Here is a 22,702-nt window from a genome sequence, read left to right on the forward strand (position 1 = left end):
CTAGTTGAAACAACTCAATTATTTACTTTCAACTTCATTGGTCTTTCACACAAACATAACTGAATATGCAATTTGTAATGTGCACTACTTAAAACTCCCATCACTGGCAAAAATTACCTTTGCACTTTTGGGACTGTTATTTTTTTAATGTAATTCCTCTCCCAGCATTGATTGGACAACCAGACTTACCTTCCAGAATACAGTTACGTTACATTCCTCCAAACATGGGCTAATATCACTCCAAATATCTAGTTTCCCTGATGGAGCTGAAAAATGAACAATATAAGAAAAAAATATCATGGGGATAAGGCTGCTCTCATCAAAACTATCAGGTGGGCAACTATGAAAGGCTACGGTGACATTCACCACAGTGGTTCTTATGCAATGGTTCTCAGTGTGTATTAAATTTCAGCCCCTGAAAGACCTGACCATCAGCCAAGGTGTCTGGGAGCCTTAGCAATCGAATCAAAAGCATATGAATGATCAAAATTTGGGAACCACTGACTTTGCAGACCTCCGGGTATAACTGCAAGTAGAAATGAATTAGATGGATTTGAGGATGGTGCTGCAAAGAACTTAAAATTAAGATGAGTTGAGGGACATTAACCCATCACAAATTATCATTTATATTATGACTTGATTCTATATTACTGACATTAGAGATTGGACAGAATTCATTGGAATAGTTTCTTCCCTTTAGAATCCTATGCATGCTTACTCAGATCTTAAACCCCAAGAAATTCAACATTTTGGGGGTAAGAAACGGTAGCCTCAAGAATAGCAGAGGGAACTGAAGGTTCTACCACCACTATGATCATAACCCATCATTTTCCCTGACCTTTCCTACTAAACAAGGGTTCAATCCCAGGTTATTGGCCTGACAGCACTCAATCCAACCATTTTGTAAAGCCAAGTTAGAAGCAGAATAGCACAGAACAGTTGACAGAGACTATGGACTTCATCATACAGGTGAAACTGCCTGTCCTACAAGATTTTCACCTCACTCTGGAGATGGAGCCCACCAGATTGCATCAGACAACATAGATCTACTTCTGGCAGGGCTCTGTCCCTGATGTGAGATGAAACTGTCGTAAGAGGCAGCAGCAGGAACATGGGGGATTTTCCATGTTCTCGTTGAGAAGAACGGGGGGAAGCCGGGCTCAGCACTTCCCCCTGTGGGATGAAATTTGGGGTGATGCAGAAAATATGGGGTGTAGAGTTCCACCCACCAGATTTGCTATAATCCATGGAAATCTCCCTGCTATTGCCTGCAATTTTGACCTCAATGTGATGAGGTTCAACTTTATTATTTCAGCATATCTTTAAAAGTGGTGACCCCATAACTAATGATAAATAATGACAGCCAGGTTGTAATAATTCTCACCTGTGCATCTAGCTTTTAATGTGCCCAATATTTTGAATTGTCACTGGAAGATAAGAGTGGAGAACTGATATATATAAAGCACAAGAAAGAATGGCTCTTAGAGAGAGAATCCTAATCATGTTTCTGAGCTCTGATGGGCCACAGATTCACCATTCTTAGGTTACACCTTCACTGTTGAATCGATGTAGTTTCACAAGTTCAATATCTTTCTCTGCAAAACAGTGCTTGGGTCTCACTAAATTACAGTCTCCCAGGATTCCATATTACTAAGGCATGGCAGTTAAAGTGGTGTCAAACTGCATTAATTTGACAGTATAGATGCACCCTTAGACTACATAGAAGCAGACAGTACCCAACAGAAGAGGACTGTAAGACTAAGAAATGCAAACGTATTTCCGGCAGTACAGCTTTCTCACCAGATTCATTTGTTTGGATGGTTATAGTTTTACTCCATTCACTCCATTTCCAGAAGAGATGAGCAGCAGCAGCACAGCGTACTTTTAAAGTATAATTTGTATAAGACTGCAACCCATACAGGTTAATGAGAGGATGTGAACCTGTACTGAACCATACTGTAATGTTATGCTGCAAAACATAAATGAAACTATTATTAAGCAATGGGTGGACTTTTGTTGCTTACCATTTCTATTTTTTTTAAATGAAGATAATATACTAATAATACTGGCACAATATTATTATATCAGATAATATAGTAGTAGTAGTAGTAGTAGTAGTAGTAGTAAAAAACCAAACCATTTCTCTAATGCATAAGTTCTAAATTGTGACCCATAATGAAGCTGTTAAATGCTATCCTGAAATGTATTTCTGCATAAATAACAAAATGTTTTTTCACAAACTTATTTTCAGACTTCTAATTTTTCTTCACTAGATGCACAGCAACAAGCATTCAGGGTGACTTTAAGGGATCCAAATGCTGCTGTGAATAATGCCATTGTTTTGCATCCAGCTATAGGAAAACTGATTGGTCATATTGTTTACATATACTTCTAATGTGTTTAAATTATTGTCCGTTTTACACTGTGTTACCTTTTTATTTAATTGTATACCACCCTGAGATCATTTGATAGAGGATGGTAATAAGTAAAATAAAGATAAATGTGTGCACAAGAACAACCCTTCCCCACATCACTCTCTAAATGGTTTGTTCCATTTCTGGATATGGATACTTTCAGAAGCAATGATTTTTTTTCATAAAGCACATCAATCAAAACCAAAATTGGACATCTAGTCACTTCTGGGTTCTACTTTTGCTTTTAAAATGGCAATTTGGGACACCTCCCAGTATTTCTAGTAAAACCAGGCATATTAGGGTACTGGGGACTAATATTGGAGCTCATACATCAATCAAAGCTGCACATCCCAGAGATATACGACAATAGTTTGTTTGGGGTTTTTTTTGGGGGGGGGGGAATATTTTTGGCAGCTTTTATGAGCTCTTTTTATGAATCTGAAAAAGAAGCAAGGAAAATGCACACGTCTTTGTACTAATTATATATGCTACTCACCTCTTCTTCTTTTGCTTCAGGATGAAAGTCATTCATTACATTAACTTGACACAGAAGCCAAAGTGGATCCCTTGTAGGTCTCATATCCCAGAGTAACTGGATGGTGGTAGCATTTTGATAACTGACAGAGAGCTGATCAGGAGGTGCAAGGTGAACTGGTTTTTTTAAAAAAGGGGAAAAAATCCTGAAAGTGCAGCTCTGCCTGGAAGGGAGTCTCTATCTGTTGAACTATGGAGGCAAATTATATCATTCCATCCTCCTTGCAGACCCAGTCCTATCACCACTCTAACTCAGCAGAAGCTGTGGGCCTTCTCCAGCTGTGAAGTGAGCCAGATGCCTGATAAAATGCAGAGGACAGTGGGAGCAGGTTTGCCACCCAAGGGGGCAACATTTTTAGGGCTACCATGAGGACAAGGGCCTGTCTTCATACCCCTTTGTAGGTAGAATACCTCACATTCATACACACATTTTGCTATTATCCATAGTAAATAATAGACTACTTATCGGGAAGGGAAATGTCAACAGAAGGTGGGCCATGGTCCGCAGGAAGCAGCCATTCCAGATCTAGAGGGAGATGGTTGGGGGCTGGTCACCCCAAAACTGTATCCCATCCCAAAATAATCTGGATAGCCTTGTTAATAATCGCCGTGGAATGAAAATGCTGCTGCTCACTCCTAGATTGGTAAATGGTGAAAACAGCTCCCATTCAGGACTGGATCCTGGATGAACATGTTGACCTGGCCAGTACTACAGAGACCTGGTTGGATGAGGCAGCTCTGCTCACCAGGGTTCTTTGCTTTATGCCTTATTTACAACATATTTCTGTGCCATGTTGTATGATGTAGGTACAAATATACATAAAAGAATGCAAACTTTTCATTGCATCTTTGTGTTTGTTCACTTAAAGAAGGTAGATTTCCTTTCCCCCCTCCCTCTTCCCCTTCCCCTTAGTTTGTGCCCTCTTCACCAGAACCAACCAACTCAAGTTGTTTCACCATTCCAAAATATCATTGTTTCTCTTGCTGGCTTATACCCCTTTCCCTCATTAAACACATACTCAATAAAATTTCCCAATATTTTACAAAAGTCTGTTTGTTTACATATTCCGCTTTTAATTTTAATATTGCAAGTTAGCTTATCATTAATCGCTATATTCCAAATTTCCTTATACCGTTCTTCTAATTCTAAAAAAAGGTAGATTTCCAGGGAGCACCGAGTCATTTTTTAAAAAGGATCAGTAAGCGAAATAAGTTGTGCTCTCGTCGCAGACAGATCACTACTTGATCACATTTAGGTTTGCTGAGACTTAAAGCCTCAGAAGAGGTGGGGGGCCCATTAAGATGGTCCACTCAGGGAGCTCATGGATTTGGATGGATTCCTGATGGGTCTTAGGGAGTTTCCTGCTACCTGGGCAGGTAATCCTTTTGAAGCCCTGGTTGATATCTGCAATGGGGAAATGACCAGGGTCCCTTCTCACAAAGTGGAGCCTCCTGGTTTACAAAGGAGCTGGCAGCAATGAAACACATGTGACAGAGACTAGGCGGACATTGGCAGAAAACTCAAAGCAATTCCAACTGGAAACAGGAAACAGGCTATCTGAAGAACCATGGTAGGATGATAAAAGCAGCAAAAAAAGCATTTTACAGCAATATTATTGCTTTGGCACAGAACCGATCAGCAGAGCTGTTTCAGATGGTTAGGAACCTAATAGAACCTAGGTACATGGAGCATACAACTTCCCTGTTGCATCAGCTCCACTGGCAGCCGATTTGCTACCGAGCCAAATTTAAAGTGCTGGTCTTGGCCTATAATGCCCAACTTACCTGTCTGAATGTATCTCCTTGTATGAGCCTACTAGAACTTTAAGATCATCTGGGGAGACTCTGCTCTTGGTCCCACACTCTTCACAAGCACAATTGGTTGGGACAAGAGACAGAGCCTTCTCAGTGGTGGCCCCTCAACTGTGGAACTCCCTCCCCAGTGACATCAGGCAGGCCTCATCCCTTCTAGTTTTTTAGGAAAAGGTTAAAGAGGGGCTTTCTAAGAAGGTGGTGCTGGGGACTCCTGTTTTACTCCTTGGCTTGTACAGTTCCTCAGGGTTCAGTCCCATGTAGATGTGCTATTTACCATCTACATGGAACTGCTAGAAGAGATCATGTGGAGATTTGGGTTTGGGGTTCACCAATATGCAGATGACACCCAACTCTACTACTCCTTTCCACCTAATTTCAAGAAAGTTGTTCCTGTGCTATACCGGCGTTTGACTTTAAAGTATGAGGGTAAACAAATTAAAGCTTAATCCAAGATAGAGGTGCTGCTGGTCAGTCAAAAGACAGATTTGGGAATAAGGATTCAGCCTGTGTTGGATGGGAGTCACACACTACATGAAAACTCAGGTTTGCAGTTGAGGGGTACTTTGGGTTCAGCCCTGAACTTAGAAGTGCAGGTATCAGCTATGATCAGGATTGCTTTTGCAGCAAAAACGGATTGAAACATTTACTTCAAATGCAATATAAGCATTTCACTGACACCCACATACATACACAAACTTCCCATTCCAGCTAATGTGGGGGCCCAGGGAAGGACCTTCTCTTCTGTGGCATTCTGGTGATTGAGCGCATTCACTTTGAAGGCTTCACTGGTACTACCAATGACTTCATTTAGGTGCCCACTAAAATGTGTCTATCTACAAAAACCTTTGTAGATACTTGTGATTCCTCACTTCTGGGTAGCAGAGCTATTGACTTTCATATGCACAAGTCCCCTTTTGGGACATTGCTTCTTGATCCCAATTTTTTGGGGAAGAGAATTAATGACTTCCATGTGTGCAAGTCCCCTTTTTAATTAATTACTTCTGGACTCTGCTGGTTTTATGATAGAAATACATATCATCACTGTTCACAACTGGAAATTAAATGAAAAGGGAAGTTTTCTTCACTATAGAATTGTCTTCACAGAATACAACAGATATGGCTGCAATTTGATGTATCCTCTACATTTTCATCATGGTCAATTTTGTTGATCATGAAAAGGCCAATGAGCATTGTGAAAAGCAGTAGTTCTCAACCTATGATCTCCCAGATGTTTTGGACTTCGGCTCCCAGAATTCCTGATAGTTGGCCAAAACATCTAGAGGAACAAAGGTTAGGAACTGCTGGTGTAAAGATGAAAAATATATACAGAAAACTTACGCCTTTGGGCTACATCAACCACAGTATCGGTGTGTTCCTGTCCAACACAATTTTGAACTGTCAATCTTAAACTGTAATTCATTTGCTCACTAGAAATGTTGAATCCACAGAGTTTGCAATTTCCATCGCATCTGCAGTATGTTTGGCCATTTGACCTTCAAAGAAAAGATGAGAGAAATGGAAGAAAAAAGTTCTAGTATGAAATAGGGCATGAGAAGATATGAAAACTAAGCAAGAGTGAAAAACAGAAGCAAGTTTCTGAAATGTATATTTCAAGCCTGCTCTTATCCCCACCACCACCACCACCTTCCTTTCCACACCATCTTTTCATCTACACTATTGCAAATCATGGGGAACACTATCCAGGTTCCTCCTTAACCAGGGTTCAAGGATTGTTTTGAAACTTTGGAAAAAATAGGAATGGTTAATATCAAGTGTGCTCAGGACTGGACAATGTGACATTTGCATAGGTTGAAAAATGATGTATGAACAAGTTGGGTGAGTCATGCTGCACTCTTAACTTCAGAGTTAAACACTAGAGTAACAGTTGTTTCCTAGGATAACCCATCATTGGTATCCATTGTCTGTATGTGTTTTCAAGTTATACCTCAACAACCCCATAGAGTTCATAGAATTTCCTATGCATCTGGTATTCACTGGTGGTCTCCTATAACTGTAAATATACTCAATATAATCTTTTATTATTTCTGTAAATTATTATTACCTTGGCTGTTAACAAATATATTGTGTGAAATCCTAGTGAAACAAACACAGAGGAGGAGGAAGCAAGGAAAATGGATTTCCCAATTTATAAATTATCACACTTTCAGGGCAAGCCCTGCCATTGAATAATACTGTAGAAGATACAATAGAATAGTGGTGGTAGCTCCAAAGCTGTCCCTCTTGAACACATTCTTCTGTTTTTGAAGATAACTGGGTGTCACACAACTCATCTTGCACACCTAAATTGTCCTGTCAGTGTTAGATATGGAAGATCCTAAACCCAATGCCAATGTTGAAGGCATCTTCAATTGCACATCTCAGGCTGGATCTTCACTGCCATATAATGCAGTTTCAGAAAGCAGATTGACTGCACTGAATTGGATTATATGGCAATGTAGACTCAAATAATCTAGTTCCAGTTAAACTGTATTATATGAGTCAGCACCAGTGGTTCTCAACCTTCCTAATGTCGCAACCCCCTAATACAGTTTCTCATGTTGTGATGATCACCAACCATACAATTATTTTCGTTGCTACTTCATAAGTCGCCTGTTCGGGCTGAAAAATGCGGTATAGAAATAAAGCAAATAAATAAATAAATAAATAAATAACTGTAATTTTGCTACTGTTAGGAATTGTAATGCAATATCTGATATGCAAGATATGAACCAAATTTGGCACAAATACCTGATACACCCAAATTTGAATACAGGTGGGGTTGGTGGGGGGATAGATTTTGTCATTTGGGAGTTGTAGTTGCTGGGATATATAGTTCACCTACAATCAAAGAGCATTCTGAACTCCACCAATGATGGAATTGAACCAAACTTGGCACACAGAACTCTCATGACCAACAGAAAATACTGGAAGTGTTTGTGGACATTGACCTTGAGTTTTGGAGTTGTAGTTCACCTACATCCAGAGAGTACTGAGAATTCAAACAATGATGGATCTGGACCAAACTTGGCACAAATACTCAATATGCCCACATCTGAACACTTGTGGAATTTGTAGAAAATAGACTTAACATTTGGGAGCTGTAGCTACTGGGATTTATAGTTCACCTACAATCAAAGAGCATTCTGAACCCCATCAAACAATAGAATTGGACCAATCTTCCCACACAGAACCCACATAACCAACAGAAAATACTGTGCTTTCTGATGGTTTTTGGTGACCCCTGTGACAGCCCCTCATGACCTCCCCAGGGGTCTCGGCCCTCAGGTTGAGGAACACTGGTCTATACTGACTATGTAATCCAGCTCAATCTGCATTATAATGACAGTGTAGATGAGGCTTATTTATTTGATGCATTTATTAACCGCCATTCTCAGCCCTTTAGGGCTTCAGTCATCCTTTACATATGAGGGAGGTGTGCCGGTACTTCTTATTCTTTGTCTCAGACCTCAAGTGTTTTGGGACGCTTTTGAGGAAAGCCAACATGACATCTGTCCTGTAGATCTCAAGATAATGAGAGGAATTTTCTCCACTGATGTCCCTTGAATAATTAATTGATATGATCACTCTCCTACAATTTTCAACTTTCTTGAGTACTGCCTTTAAAGCTATCCCACAACGTTGGCAAATATACTGTTAATTCCTCATCATGACCTGAAGCATGTGTGAGATATAAACTATTCCAAGCTTACTTACACATCAGACACAGTGAAATTAGTTGCACATTTATTCTGATGAAGGTTAATATAATTATCTGTTCGACCTGGGTCCCACGTACACTTTAACTTTGTCATGTCTTCTGTTTCACAGTCAAAATCTTTGGGTTTATCAGGCTTGCCTGTTAAAACAAGTCTAGATTACAATGTTTCATTCTTTGAATTTATCCATACAGCCACTTTCCAAACAAGTAAAAGTTGTACTACTGTTAAATAGAACATGAACAGAACTCCATCAGAAAACCTGTCAGCAAACAGTAATCATGCACATTTGGTGTCACCAATCTATTGTATGCATTGTGCCTGCATAGGAGAGGTAGCACACACTCTATCTAGGCAGAAGGAGATGCTAAAGATGATCCAGTGTATTCCATTGGGTCTCACCAGTTCAAATTCAACACTCTAGCCATCACACCACAGAGAATCTCAAGGAAAAATACTATTGTATTTGGTATTTTGTTGTAAACCGCGTTGAGTCGCCAGCTAGGCTGAGAAACAGCGGTATACAAGTACAGTAAATAAATAAATAAATAAAATCTTTAAAATGGCTAATGTAAAATGCAGAAGGCAGAAGAAAAAGTCAATTTGTGAAACAAACAGTTTGAACAGTTGAGTTGGGGTAGTAGCCCTTTGTTTCACTTTGCCCACAGCAGATAAAATCAAATAATAGTTGGGGATTGAGGGGGGGGGGGGGGGGAGAGTGAGAATTGAATGTTTTTTAAAGGATGATAAGACAAATAAATAAATCACAGAAATCTTAACATTTTTGTCACAGTTAATAAAAAGTCCCACTGAGCAAAACCGTCTTCATTTGAGGTTGCAAGCTAACTAAGACATATTATAAATGCATCTCCTATGAGAGAGACTTCTGAAATTGTGGGGCTATTACATTAAAGATAATCCTGGGGATTAAGCATCTCCCCAATTTGGGATGCAAAAAGAATGGGATATCTTTCTATTAAAGAGGAAGAGAAACAAACCTTTATATTTGTCTTAATGTGGTCTGTCTTGATGTAATTTGTTTGTATGTTTTTCCAGTTTTGGCATTGAATGTTTGCCATACATGTTGGAAACCATCCTGAGTCCCTTTGGGGAGATTGGGGGGGGGGTGTCTACAAATAACGTTTTATTATTTATAGAAGCATAGCATTGAAAGAGACCTTGTGGGCCTAGGGGGTTGCAACCCCCTACGAGAAGCAGGAAAATTGCACTCAAATTGTTGTTGTTGTTGTTGTTGTTAGAAACACAACAAGATTGGTACGCTGCAAACAAGATCACTCTGCTGGCTGCTGTATTGGGTCACATGTGGGACACTTCCCAAGTGTCTAGGACTGTGTGATGTATCTGCGAATAATGTGTGCAGATCCAAGTAGGGTGGCCTTTTGCTGCTGACAGTGGTAATTTTGTCAGCGCCAATTGTATTTAACTGAGGGCCAAGGTCTTTAGGCACTGCATATGAACTACTCTTCCAATATTATGCATTAGCATAACTGTCATAATTATTAATCCAAATGTAGAATTGTTCTTCCCAAAATAAACAACAGAAGAGTGAACAATGTATGACCTGTCAGATGCTAGGTTATAATTCCCATTAGCCTGAGGCTAATGAGAGCTATAGCATCTGAAGGGTCAGTAGAAGGAATGAGTCGGAATGCCATTTCACCTTGTTTCCTAATGAACACTTGCACATATTCAGAATGAACAGAACTTCAGATTTAAAAATGGAAACAGACAAAAAAAAAACCCCCAAATTGACTGATTTGCCAATTTGGTCCAGAACTTTGAGTTAAGATTTTACTTCAACCATATTTGTGATGATGAATTAGAATTGCCATCTCTCTCTCTCTCTCTCTCTCTCTCTCTTTTTTCATGAGATGCTTCACATCTTTCAAGTAGTTACACAGTTGTACATTTGAGTTTGACTAGTGTGGAGGGAAAAGGAGTGGGAAATTTCACTTTGATTTGCTTTCTGAGAAATTGTCAAGTTTGCAAATCGTCTTTTCGAGACATAAAAAATATGAGATTTTTTAAAATCGGAGAAAAAAGTAAAATGGACAGATTATCCATCCCAAACCATTGCTTACTGCTCAACAGTAATAGAAAACACACTCTACTTACTCGTCACATAGAGAAGAGTTCCTCGACTGTCACTCGACTGAAAGAAATCACAAAACACATTTATGCCACCAAACAATGAAAGTGGAACATTCGTTTCCGTAAATGTTATTCTTCTTTGTTTTGATTTAAGATGGGGCTTTCTATTAAATACATATCCAATTAAAAACTCGTTATTCTTTGCAATGCAGCAAAAAGTGATACTGGAACCTTTTTCAATGACTTTTTCTGGTGGAAAGATGTAACTCCTACCATCATCCAGGGAATCCATGCCTAAATAAAGACATCAAGGAAAATATTCAGTTTTCCTGCATTGCCTACTAAATTCCACAAAGAACTTATGTCAACTTCCTATTAGTGACATATCTTGAGGGAGAAAGAAATTCACTTGAATCCATCATGCCTTTACTGAGATATAAACACACAATACCGTTACAATGTCTGTGTATACCTGCTAACATACAGGGTTAGTTAAAATGCATAGGCCAATAAGCCATTCAATTGAATGGCTTATTGGCCTATGCATTTTGACTAACCCTGTACATTCTGGTCAAGCCTCCAGAGATGCTGTTCTGGAAGGTGTAAGTGGAATTCTTAGTCATTTTCCTGGTGTGCAAAACATACACTCAGATGCCATTGACTCAGTGAGGAAATAATGTGTAGGCACAGTACTTGCACGAAGAAAATTCTTTAAAAATTAAAAATGTAAAGAATTTTCCTGGGACTGCTAAATAATAATAACAACAACAGGGACTGATCAGTAGGGTGGCCTTTTGCAGCTGGCAGGTGGTAATCTTGTCAGCGCCGATTGTATTTAACTGTGGGCCAGGGTCTTTAGGATTCTGTTTCTGTTTGCAGTAATTTGGCTTTAATCAGAAAGACTGTGGAGAGCCACTTGAACAATGACTTCATTCAATGTAAGGTAGCACTACTTCCAGTATTATGCATTAGCATAACTGTGATAATCATTAATCCAGATGTAGAATTGTTCTTCCCAAAATAAACAACAGAAGGGTGAACAACCTATTATTAGAAAAGTCGATTTACCATCCTTTATTTCCCAAGCACTCCAATCACTCCAAGTTTCAGAAGGAGCTACTCTACTCCGTATTCTTACTCCATGAGGCATACACTCCAAGGGTACAGCTGAACGCCAAGTCAGTTTCAGAGGGTGGTTTGTTTTATTGATTATTGTTGTGTAATTCTTCTAAGTATACAAAACAAAGAGTAAGCAACTGGAAAGGAAGACAGGAATAATGACGTAACATAATCCATATGTCTTTATAGCTTCACTCCTATAAAATGAGCAAAAGATAACGTACCCTGAAGAGATTCAGAACAATTTCATAGTAGATGTTGACTACAGAATTATGCGGATGGGCATGGATTTTTCCATAAGCATATACTGTTTGCAAGAATCTAGTCAGGTGTCACATGTGGACCACAGCTTGGAATTAAACCATTTCACAATCATGATAAAGTCTCCTACCACACATCTAGTTTTACCTACTCTAATTCTATTCATCCTTTTTGGTTCACAAGGCCAAAGTGGCTCAAGTCATTCTTATAGGGTGACGTGTGTGCCATTTGTGCTACACGGAAGCATTAGAATGACTAGTGAGAAAGCTCACCTGGCACTCCCTCTGTTACTGTTTAGGCACTAGGAATCAAGTCAAAGCCCCCTCCTCTTTCACATCCAAAGACAAGAGAGACAAGGGTGGGAAGGGGAGTAGGTTAAACCCTAGCTACTGAAAATGACATGACTCTAACTGCTTGCAACGGTTGTCCTACCTCTACAGACAGCTGTGAATGACAGAATTGAAAACAGAGAAGCACTTCTGAATCACCCTGGGAGCTGTTTCAAAAAGTTACATGGTCACTGGTCATGCTGGTATTTTAAAATTTAAAAATCTGATTCCAACCATGGTTTAAATTCGAAACTCTGGTAAATACCAACCATTCTAGCAAATCTGAATTTAGACATTATTCCAATTAGAAACATCAAAGCCTCAAAAACAAAGATTAAAAATACATTGGGATTATGAGTGTTATGACAAAATAAATGCCATGTGCTTAGGAAAGTAAGTGAATTACTACATATTCCAACTAAGCAGGTTGGTTCTCAAGCAGCACTTCGTATGCCAGCTTTCAACCCTCTTGGGGTCTTCACTCTGTTATTTTGCTTTGTCTATTGCAGGTTCAGAAACACATGTAACACTATAGATGAAGCCGGGAACTCAGAATAAAACTATGCTTTACCTCATTCTGGGAACTTAGAATAATAGAATTGTAGAGTTGGAAGAGACCTTGTGGGCCATCCAGTCCAACCCCCTGCCAAGAAGCAGGAAAATTGCATTCGAAGCACCCTCGACAGATGGCCATCCAGCCTCTGCTTAAAAGCCTCCAAAGAAGGCTTTTGTAAGGAACTTACACATGTGAAGATTCTTGTTTTTGTGGAAAGATACTTACATCGACAACAATATTAGTCTCGTTGCTGCTATAAATCTGGATGTTATAATCCATTTTTACTTCAGAGTTATATGCTTCCACATCATCATTGACATTCAATTCTAGTAACAGTTGCTGAAGAGTACGGTTCATGGAAACATTAAGTTTTACAGGTTGAAATATTTTATTATCTGTGGGAGAAAAGAAGGGAAATTGAAAAACAAAACAAAACATCTCCAGCCAAACTCACAATCAGATTCGTTTTAATATTTTCAACTCTGTAGAACAGGTTTGCATGCTAGCATTACCTAGAAATAGTCCCATAAGCTTTCTTTTTCATATGAGCGGATAGTAATAGGTTCATGTATAGTCTGTCCCTCCACATAGTTTAGAGGGGCAGATTACACATTACAATTACATTAACTTTGGGGCAGGGGAAGAGATACTATTAATCCTCTATCCCCAGCTTCACTCTTAGCCCTTCTCTGTCTGCTATTTCATCATGACAAAATCTCTAATTCAGAGTTGATGAAAGTAACTGTTTGGACTACAATTTCCTACAATTCCCAGGGAAAACATATGCCAACAGAAGGAGCACGGATTCATTAATTCTCTGAGTTTTATTTCTGCTTATTGTTAAGAGCTTGGAAATTAGACATGTGAACAAAATACATTCCTACTGTTCCTACCATTTCTTTCACACAGAAATCTGCTCAAGTGTGCTCCAAGCCTGCCTGCAAGCCCCATCACACACGCACTCTCAGAGAGTGTGACGGGGTTTGTGTAGCAACTGGTGTGGCATACAGGCAGGACCAGAGCTCAGTTGCAGGCATGCTCCGGACCTGCACCCTGTCACATTCTCTTGGAGAGGGTCGAGGGGCATGAGTGGTGGGGCATGCAGGCAGGCCCTGAGCAAGCCTGCAGCTCAGCGCCTCTTACTCTAGAGGAGAAACAGCAAGTGCCAGGTAAGAAGAATGCTGGGAAAGGGAGCCAGTGGATCAGAAGCCACCTCCTCCCCCATAATGGTCTGAATTGGAGAGGCCCGAACCAAAAACAACTCTCCCATTTTCAGAAGGCTCTCAAAAATTGATCAGGGCCCTCTACAATAGCCGAGACATGAAACCAGGCAACGTTTACCCTCAAAGCACAAGCCTATTGAAAATATTATCTTTCAGGATAACAAGTTTCCAAAATTTCCTATTCATCATGATCTGTCCCACACAAATGCGTAATAACTGATCAGTTTAAAATATGTAAGAGAATGGTAGCATGCTGGTATATTTTTCCTTATTGTTCTGCTATTACAGTCTCCCAAGGCTAAAGAAAACACATGTGTCTATACTGTCCTAACACTATCAAATTACAGGCTGTGCAATTAAAAGATAATAGACGGAACAACATACTAGGCCAAAGTATAAGATGAGTGGTTTACACAATTATTATTATTATTTTTTTGTGTCAGGAGCGACCTGAGAAATTGCAAGTCGCTTCTGGTGTGACAGAATTGGCCGTCTGCAAGGACGCTGCCCAGGGGACGCCTGGCTGATTTTTTGATGTTTTATCATCTTTGTGGGAGGCTTCTCTCATGTCCCCACATGAGAAGCTGGAGCTGATAGAGGGAGCTCATCCGCCTCTCCCCGGATTCAAACCTGTGACCTGTCGGTCTTCAGTCCTGCTGGCACAGGGGTTTAACCCACTGCGCCACCGGGGGCTCCATTTACACAATGAATGAATAGCTCTTAGCTAACTGAAATGTGTCCTAAGCATCTTTTCCTTACACTAGAAATTGTTAATTCTTTTTATATGCAGTATTTTCAAATAAGGAAAATAAATATTCAGTTCTTTACCTTCACTCTGAGGCATGGCAAAACAGAACAGTATATTTAAAATTGCTGCTAGAGACACCAAATATCCCATTTCTTTACCTGAAAGAAACATACAAGAGGATAATACATTTCTGCACTGCGCTTTAGCTACATTATCAAATAACTGCAGCAATTGCAGTCATTTTCATATAGCTGTAGGAAGAAAGGCAGATCTAAATAGGTAAATGTTCTCCTCTGGGAGCTAACAAGAAAATAAAATGGAAAGAAAAGGAATTTTTCCCTGCAGTGTTGATGTAAAATATGAATTCTGGATTCAAATGGTCTGTTGTAACTGGCCAAATGAACTCCATTTTGACAATAGCTGACATCTCAGAACAAGGGAATATATAACTGGACAACACACATTTAGGTGCCTCAGATGTTAGACCTGTTTCTGGATATATTTGACCTGCTGATTCCAAAAATGGCACCGGCTTTCTCCTATCATTTTAATTTTTTTAGATAAAGAACATATGCCAGTATAGACTCATATAATTCAGTTTAAAGCAGATAATGTGGATTATCTGCTTTGATCATCCGTATTATATGATAGTGTAGAAGGGGCCTGAATCAGGTAAATCAAGAAAGAGTGAATAACAAATGACTTACAAAACTAGCCTTCAAATGACATTTGTCACCTACATTCTATTTTTATCATTATTTGTTCTTGAAATACCCCTTTTCAAAATACCTTAAGGTAAAGACACACAGTATAGCTGGGATTTGCAGATTGTTGGGCAGTGATCATTCATTTTCATGTGGCAAGTTAAAATGCTCCAGATTGCATGTTTTTTAATGTTGCGATGCTTGGAAGCCATTCTGCAAAGCATACATGAATGCAAAGCCTAATATAAATTTATTCATTTATACATATTTTTTGCAAGAGATTGTGTTTTAAAATACCAACAAATCTTAATATCATTGTTTGTTAATGATAAAAGAGCAACAGTAATAATTAGAAAGAAAGAAAAATAGCCTTAACTACTGGTCCCAGGAAAAACTCCATTGTAATTAATGCAGTCAGGGGTGATTTGAATGCAATATTCCTGCTTCTTGGCAGGGGGTTGGACTGGATGGCCCATGAGGTCTCTTCCAACTCTTTGATTCTATGATTCAATAACTTCACAGCAATCTTCAAATTAGTGGATTTTTCAGCCTTAGTGCAATCATTGTATATGCATTTGATATACCTTTCCTGCCACCTTGTGTCCAAAATTGTGAATTGTATGGTTTGATTTATCAATTAAAAAGTTATTTTATTTTTTAAATACCCTAAGGTCATCAGATTTTATCTGATCTTGGAATCCACTACACGTGAGTTTGGAGAAGAGCAAACTACAAACCACCTGCTCCAATGCAACCTGAGCCCTGCCACATGCACAATGGAGGACCTCCTTGCGGCAACACCAGAAACACTCCAAGTGGCCAGCTACAGGTCAAAGGACATTTAATCAACTACCAAGCTTGCAAACGTTGTGTTTTGTTTGTTTGTCTGTTTGTTTAAAAAATGCAATGTAACTCTTTGGTCTGTTGCTGACACGATAAATAAATAAATCTGATCTTGGAAGCTTGGTTGGAGTTTCCAGTTCCTGTAAGCTATATTTTAGAGGAAGGAACTGTTAAAACAGTCTCTGAGGCCCCTTCTACACTGGCATATAATCCAGATTATCAAAGCAGACAATCTACATTATCTGATTTGAACTGGATTATATGAGTCTACACTGCCAGGTAATCCAGTTCAAAGCAGCCAACTGGATTTTATATTGCCATGTAAAAGGCACATCAGTATGCCTTGCCTAAGAAAACCCTATAAAATTCATGGGCTTCCATAACTTGATAGGTGACTTGAAGGCACATAGATGCACACACAGAATAATGGTTTAATTTATAATGTGTAATTCATCTAATAAAGAATTTTAGCCTAATTACAATGTCTGCTAATAAGATAGTGTGCAAAAGAGAAAGCAGAATAAATGTACAAATGTTCAACATCTTGAGCAGTTAGGAGGAAGATGAACATGGTATTTAGAAATACTATTTCCAAGCTGTTCTTTATAGCATTTCTGCATTTGTTTGACATCTCTACAGAAGAGATAAATGTTTGTTTTTAATTATTAAGCAATTTCCTTGCCAGCTATTTCATTATAGAGATTTACAACACTGTGTTGCAATGAAATCAAGGCACGGGTGCTGATGAAGCCGAGGCCAATAATGGGCTTTAAAAACAGGAGTAGCATGTTCTGTGTACTACTAAGTTGACAAACTGATGCTTGGGACTGCAATTTCCATCATCCTGAAATCTGTTCATGCTGACTGGTGTTCAGAGATGGTATATTCCAGAACATATGGAGAATACCATGTTGTCTATTCCTTGCATAGAGCCCCTTGGCCTAGGATTGCCAAATACCAGAAATGCCTCTTGCATCTTTAATGGTTGTTTATAAGAGGCAATTTCAGCAGGTGTTCTTTGCTACCTTGGTGTTCAACAAGAGCTGAAAATCTGTAAAAAAAAAAAAAAAACGAGCTCTCTCCTGATTTCAGACTGGCATCCAAACAGAGTTTGTGTAAAGTTAGAAAATCCTGCTAAAGAAGTCCAATCTAGGCCACCTTGAAATAAATATTTGCCTCTCCTGAACTACAGACAATCATCTCATGACAGTGGGATTCAAAAGCATATCCATGTTAGTCAGGAATAATAGTATGCAACAAAATATTGTATACTATATACTCCAGTATACTACACTGGAGAAATAATGCAGCTATATTTTAGCAACATCCAAAATGCAATGGATTTACATCCTTGAAACTTCTTGATGCACATGTACAGCAATTCAAATTAACAAAACGATTCTGAGACATCTGCTAAGGATTATGCTTCATGCTAATTTTATGAAGTCACAATGGGATGTATCAGAGAATGCCAGAAATTACTCAAGAAATTCAATCTAGTGGAAATGATTAGAAGAACTTCGTATGAAGAGAATTAGCATGATACGTGCACACTGCCCTTCTTGGACAATTGTGGCAGTTGTACATAACATCAACTCTATGTAACTTTGGCCTCTGCTTATGTTTAGCATTAATCTTGTAGATGACCTCGGAAGCAGGACATTGCTACCTGGACAAAACAGATGTCTCTAATAAGATCCTAATGGCCAAGGATAAAAGATATTTGTGTGTGTGTGTGTGTGTGTGTGTGTGTGTGTGTGTGTCAGGAGTGACTTGAGAAACTGCAAGTTGCTTCTGGTGTGAGAGAATTGGCCATTTGCAAGGACGTTGCCCGGGGGATGCCTGGATGTTTTGATGTTTTATCATCCTTGTGGGAGGCTTCTCTCATGTACCTGCATAGGGAGCTGGAGCTGACAGAGGGAGCTCATCCGCACTCTCCCCAGATTCGAACCTCGGTCTTCAGTCCTGTCGGCACAAGGGTTTAATCCACTGTGCCAAAATTTTAAAATATTTTATCAAATATTATAAAATGATTTATAATCACTGGATGAATAACAGGAAGGGGTCAGGGTAGAAAAATGAGAAATATGCCCACATCTGTAAGACTAACTGGTTCTTAATTCAAGCATGAGTCTTTGTGGATAGAGGCAGTGACAAGCATTATAAAGACCTCAGTTGTAGAATTCCTATGATTCCGTAGCATTGACCCATCACAGTTAAAATGGTGTCAAACTGCATTAATTCTAGATTGCAGACATACCCACTGTGTTCCATGCTGTTGGTCTTGGTTACGTTTAGGCTGGATCTAGGGCTCTTCTACACGGTCCTTATTGCCTAGGATCTCATACCAGATTATTGATTTATCGCAGAATATATGGCAGGGGAGACTCATGTAATCCAATTAGATAGATAACCTGAGATCATATCCTAGGATATAAGGACAGTGCAGAAGAGGGCTGACACTGCCATATAAAATCCAGATTATCTGCTATGAACTCAATTATATGGCAGAGTAATGGTAAATGAAAATGTTTTCCTTGACATTAAGTCTAGTCCACTCTGGGGAATGGATCTCATCTCCATTTGTACAAACAACACCAAAGAGCTGGCGTTGTCTGTAAACGCCTCCAAGATCATCTGGCCGGCATGACTACATGGAGAGCCGTTACCTTCCTGCCAAAACGGTACCTATTGATCTGCTCACATTTGCATGTTTTCATACTACTAGGTTGGCAGATGCTGGGGTTAGCAACAGGAGCTCACCTTGTTCCACGAATTCGATCTACCGATCTTCCGGTCAGCAAGTTCTGGAGCTTAGCGGTTTAACACGCCGTACCACTGCAGCCCATTATATGGCATTGTAGACTCATATAATCCGGTTCAAAGCTTTCATAATTTCATATGGCAGTGTAGAAGGGACCTTGGTTCTTCTTTCCTGAGGTTCCCAAGAGCAAGAGTACAGATGCTGTATGTAGGATTTGCTTTAGATTCAAGATTGGCCCATCACGAGTACATTCTGCCTGTTAGCTGACATATCTGTTAACCATTTTATCCACAATGTGTTTATTGTTTCCAAATCCAAAGAATATCTTGCCTGTGGCAAAATACCACCATAGAAACCTTGCAACTTTTTCAACAACAAAATGAGAAGCAGCTGTTAAAAACTGATGGTGTGATGGGAAGAACTGTGAAGTACAAGAGATACTGGACCGTTCCTGAATAACCATGTCTGAAATTAAACATTCTCTTCTCTCTCCCAAATCCCAAAGTAAAGGAAAAATGTTCAGATACTTTTTCCTTATCACAGTTCTTTTGCATACATTCATTTTTTATTTTATGCCAACTATGGCTGAGGATGATTAATTCTTCTCTGTGCATCCTTGCTTTTTTGAACTACCATTCTTCAAAATCTTCCAGCCTATAATGCTGCTGGTCCTGTTGCCTGGGGGACTCCGGGTATTATAAAGTTTTGAAAGTGACTTTAATGTAAGCAAGTGAAGGAACTTTTGTGTGAGCAATTTTGTGACCTCCAGAGTAAATATTTCAGCAGTTATTGGAAGGGAATTAAATATCCTTTTCCCTTATGCCACTTCCCTGAACAATACTGAAGTTTGCCCAGCTGCTCTGAAATTGTGTGTGTGTGTCTGTATTTATAATTATTGGGAAGTTTGTTGCAGAGTCACAGGCATCATATCTATTTTGGCTCTTAATTTATTTCCAGATTTTCTGAAATACTTTTGTTGTTCTAACCCTCGCTCTCCATTCCACTTTCTGCTTGTCACTCTTTCTCAAAGGACAGTGCAAAAATGTCCTAGTGTGACATCCAGTATCAGGAAATCTATGACATAGGTAATAGCTTGAGAGCTAATGTCCAGCCCTCCTAGCAGCATGTCTTCTTTTAAGGTCAAGAGATTTAAGACCTATTCTGGAAAATCTGTTAATCCTTTACAGCTCCAAAAGCTTTTTGAATTGATCCTCATTTCCTTCAGAACTTGGAAAATTAGTTTCTGGAAAACAGGTCCCAGGATGCTGAGGTTAGGATGACCAACACTTATCAAAACTCCGCTTTTATTTTTGCAAAAAGGTTATTCTTAATGTTTTTCTACATTTCTGTACATTTTTATTGCTGATATGAATGATCTTAATCATAGATTGAAATCATGCAGTTGCCCAAGTGTTGTTTGTCTGCGAGTCCCAGAGCTCCTCGGTATTGTTCATGATGGGCAGGGCTGCTGGGAGCCACAATCCAACAACATCTGCAGGGCTGTATAATGTTCCTCCTTGATTTAAAGCAACATAAGGATTCTGGGAAATCTGCAAGGTTTACATTTCATATTAAATAAACAACAAGACTAAAATTAAAACAAAAACCATGAAGGATGATTCATGGGCGATTCATGGATCAGTTTCACAACTTGTTTTAGAATTGTTTTAAAATTAAATTGCAGTGCCCAATTCTGGGCTCCGCAATTAAAGGGAGATGTTGACAAACCAGAATGTTCCAGAGGAGGGTGACTAAAATGATCAAGGGTCTGGAGAAGAAGCCCTATAAGGAGAAGCTTCAAGAGCTAGTCATGTTTGCCTTGCAGAAGAGAAGGTTAAGAGGAGAAATGATGATGGCCATGTATAAATATGTGATGGGAAGCCACAGGGAGGAGGGAGCAAGCTTGTTTTCTGCTGCCCTGGAGACTAGGACGTGGAACAATGGCTTCAAACTACAGGAAAGGAGATTTCACCTGAACATTAGGAAGAACTTCCTAATTGTGAGAGCTGTTTAATAGAGGGAACTCTCCACCTCAGAGTGTAGTGGAGGCTCCTTCTTTGGAGGCTTTTAAACAGAAGCTGGATGGCCATCTGTCAGGGGTGCTTTGAATGGTATTTTCCTGCTTCCAGGCAGGGGGTTGGACTGGATGACCCACAAGGTCTCTTCCAACCCTATGATTCTGAGATGTTGCTATCAGAGGAGTGACATAGCTCTTTTTCTGATAGACACTTTTGGGATGGAATACTCCAGAAGCGGATGGATTCTCCTTCATTAGAGTTTTTAAACCAAGCAAGGATGAGCATTTATCAGAGATATTTTAACCATGGATTCTGCATTGGCAAAACATCAATAAAGATAAAGGTTAGGTAGCCTATGTTTCAGTCACCACTTTTTCTACAATTTCACATGCTTTGTTTTAAAATGTTGGGAGATGGTCTCTTGTGAAATATAGCCAAAAGAACTGCATCATATGGAGCCAGCACTTTGGTCAATTCAGCCTACAACCATCTCTTTTGCCTTTGCAGGGACAGATCTTTCCCAGGATGGATCTACACTGCCATATAATCCAGCATCTGATCCCAGATTATCTGCTTTGAACTGGGCTATGTGATGAGAATAATAATAATAAGAATAAGAATAAGAAGAAGAAGAAGAAGGAGAAGGAGAAGGAGAAGGAGAAGGAGAAGGAGAAGGAGAAGGAGAAGGAGAAGGAGAAGGAGAAGGAGAAGGAGAAGGAGAAGGAGAAGAAGAAGAAGAAGAAGAAGAAGACAGCTCTGGCATAAACCAGTACAGGTGGTCCCAGTGGTAATAGGCACGCTGGGTGCCATGCCAAAATATCTCAGTTGGCATTTGGAAACAATAAACATTAACAAAATCATGATCTGTCAACTGCAAAAGGCCACTTTACTTGGATCTGTGTGCATCATTCAAAAATACATCACACAGTCCTAAACGCTTTGGATGTGTTTGACTTGTGAATTTGTGATATAAAATCCAGCATATATATCTCATTTGCTGTGTCATACTGTGTTTTTATGTCAGTCATTATTATTATTATTATTATTATCTGTCAACGGCAAAACAACTGTCATCCAGGATTTAATCTTGGATGAGCGGGCAGATCTGGCGTGCATCACGGAGACCTGGCTGGACGAAGCTGGAGGTGTAAATCTGACCCAGCTTTGTCCACCCGGGTTCTCTGTGCAGCATCAACCGAGATCCGGAGGGCGGGGAGGCGGGGTTGCAGTTGTCTATAGAGATTCTATTCCTCTGACCAGGACCCCCATCCCGCAGTCAACAAATTTTGAATGCGTCCACCTGAGGGTGGGTGACCGGGACAGATTAGGGATTCTGTTAGTGTACCGTCCACCTCGCTGCACTACAGTCTCCCTACCTGAGCTAGCGGGGGTAGTCTCGGACCTGGCATTGGAGTCCCAGCGGCTGCTTGTGCTGGGGGACTTCAATGTCCATGCTGAGGCTGCCCTAACGGGAGCGGCTCAGGACTTCATGTCTACCATGGCGACCATGGGTCTGTCCCAACAAGTATCTGGCCCCACCCACAGT

The 22,702-nt window shown here is 39.7% G+C and overlaps 1 protein-coding gene across 1 annotated transcript in view; it reads right to left on the bottom strand.

Moving 5' to 3' along the window:
- Positions 1-22,702, bottom strand: part of OSMR (oncostatin M receptor) — a 40,059-nt gene that overhangs the window by 12,857 nt on the left and 4,500 nt on the right. The window contains 9 exon segments of the mRNA XM_060761413.2: positions 190-266; positions 1,801-1,969; positions 2,911-3,065; positions 6,102-6,256; positions 8,478-8,619; positions 10,616-10,885; positions 11,660-11,819; positions 13,082-13,251; positions 14,908-14,985. Of these exon segments, the coding sequence (XP_060617396.2) occupies positions 190-266; positions 1,801-1,969; positions 2,911-3,065; positions 6,102-6,256; positions 8,478-8,619; positions 10,616-10,885; positions 11,660-11,819; positions 13,082-13,251; positions 14,908-14,977 (1,368 nt within the window). The 5' untranslated portion in view covers positions 14,978-14,985.

This window comes from Anolis sagrei, chromosome 2 (genome assembly GCF_037176765.1).
Source record: "Anolis sagrei isolate rAnoSag1 chromosome 2, rAnoSag1.mat, whole genome shotgun sequence".
NCBI classification, from domain to species: Eukaryota; Metazoa; Chordata; class Lepidosauria; order Squamata; family Dactyloidae; genus Anolis; species Anolis sagrei.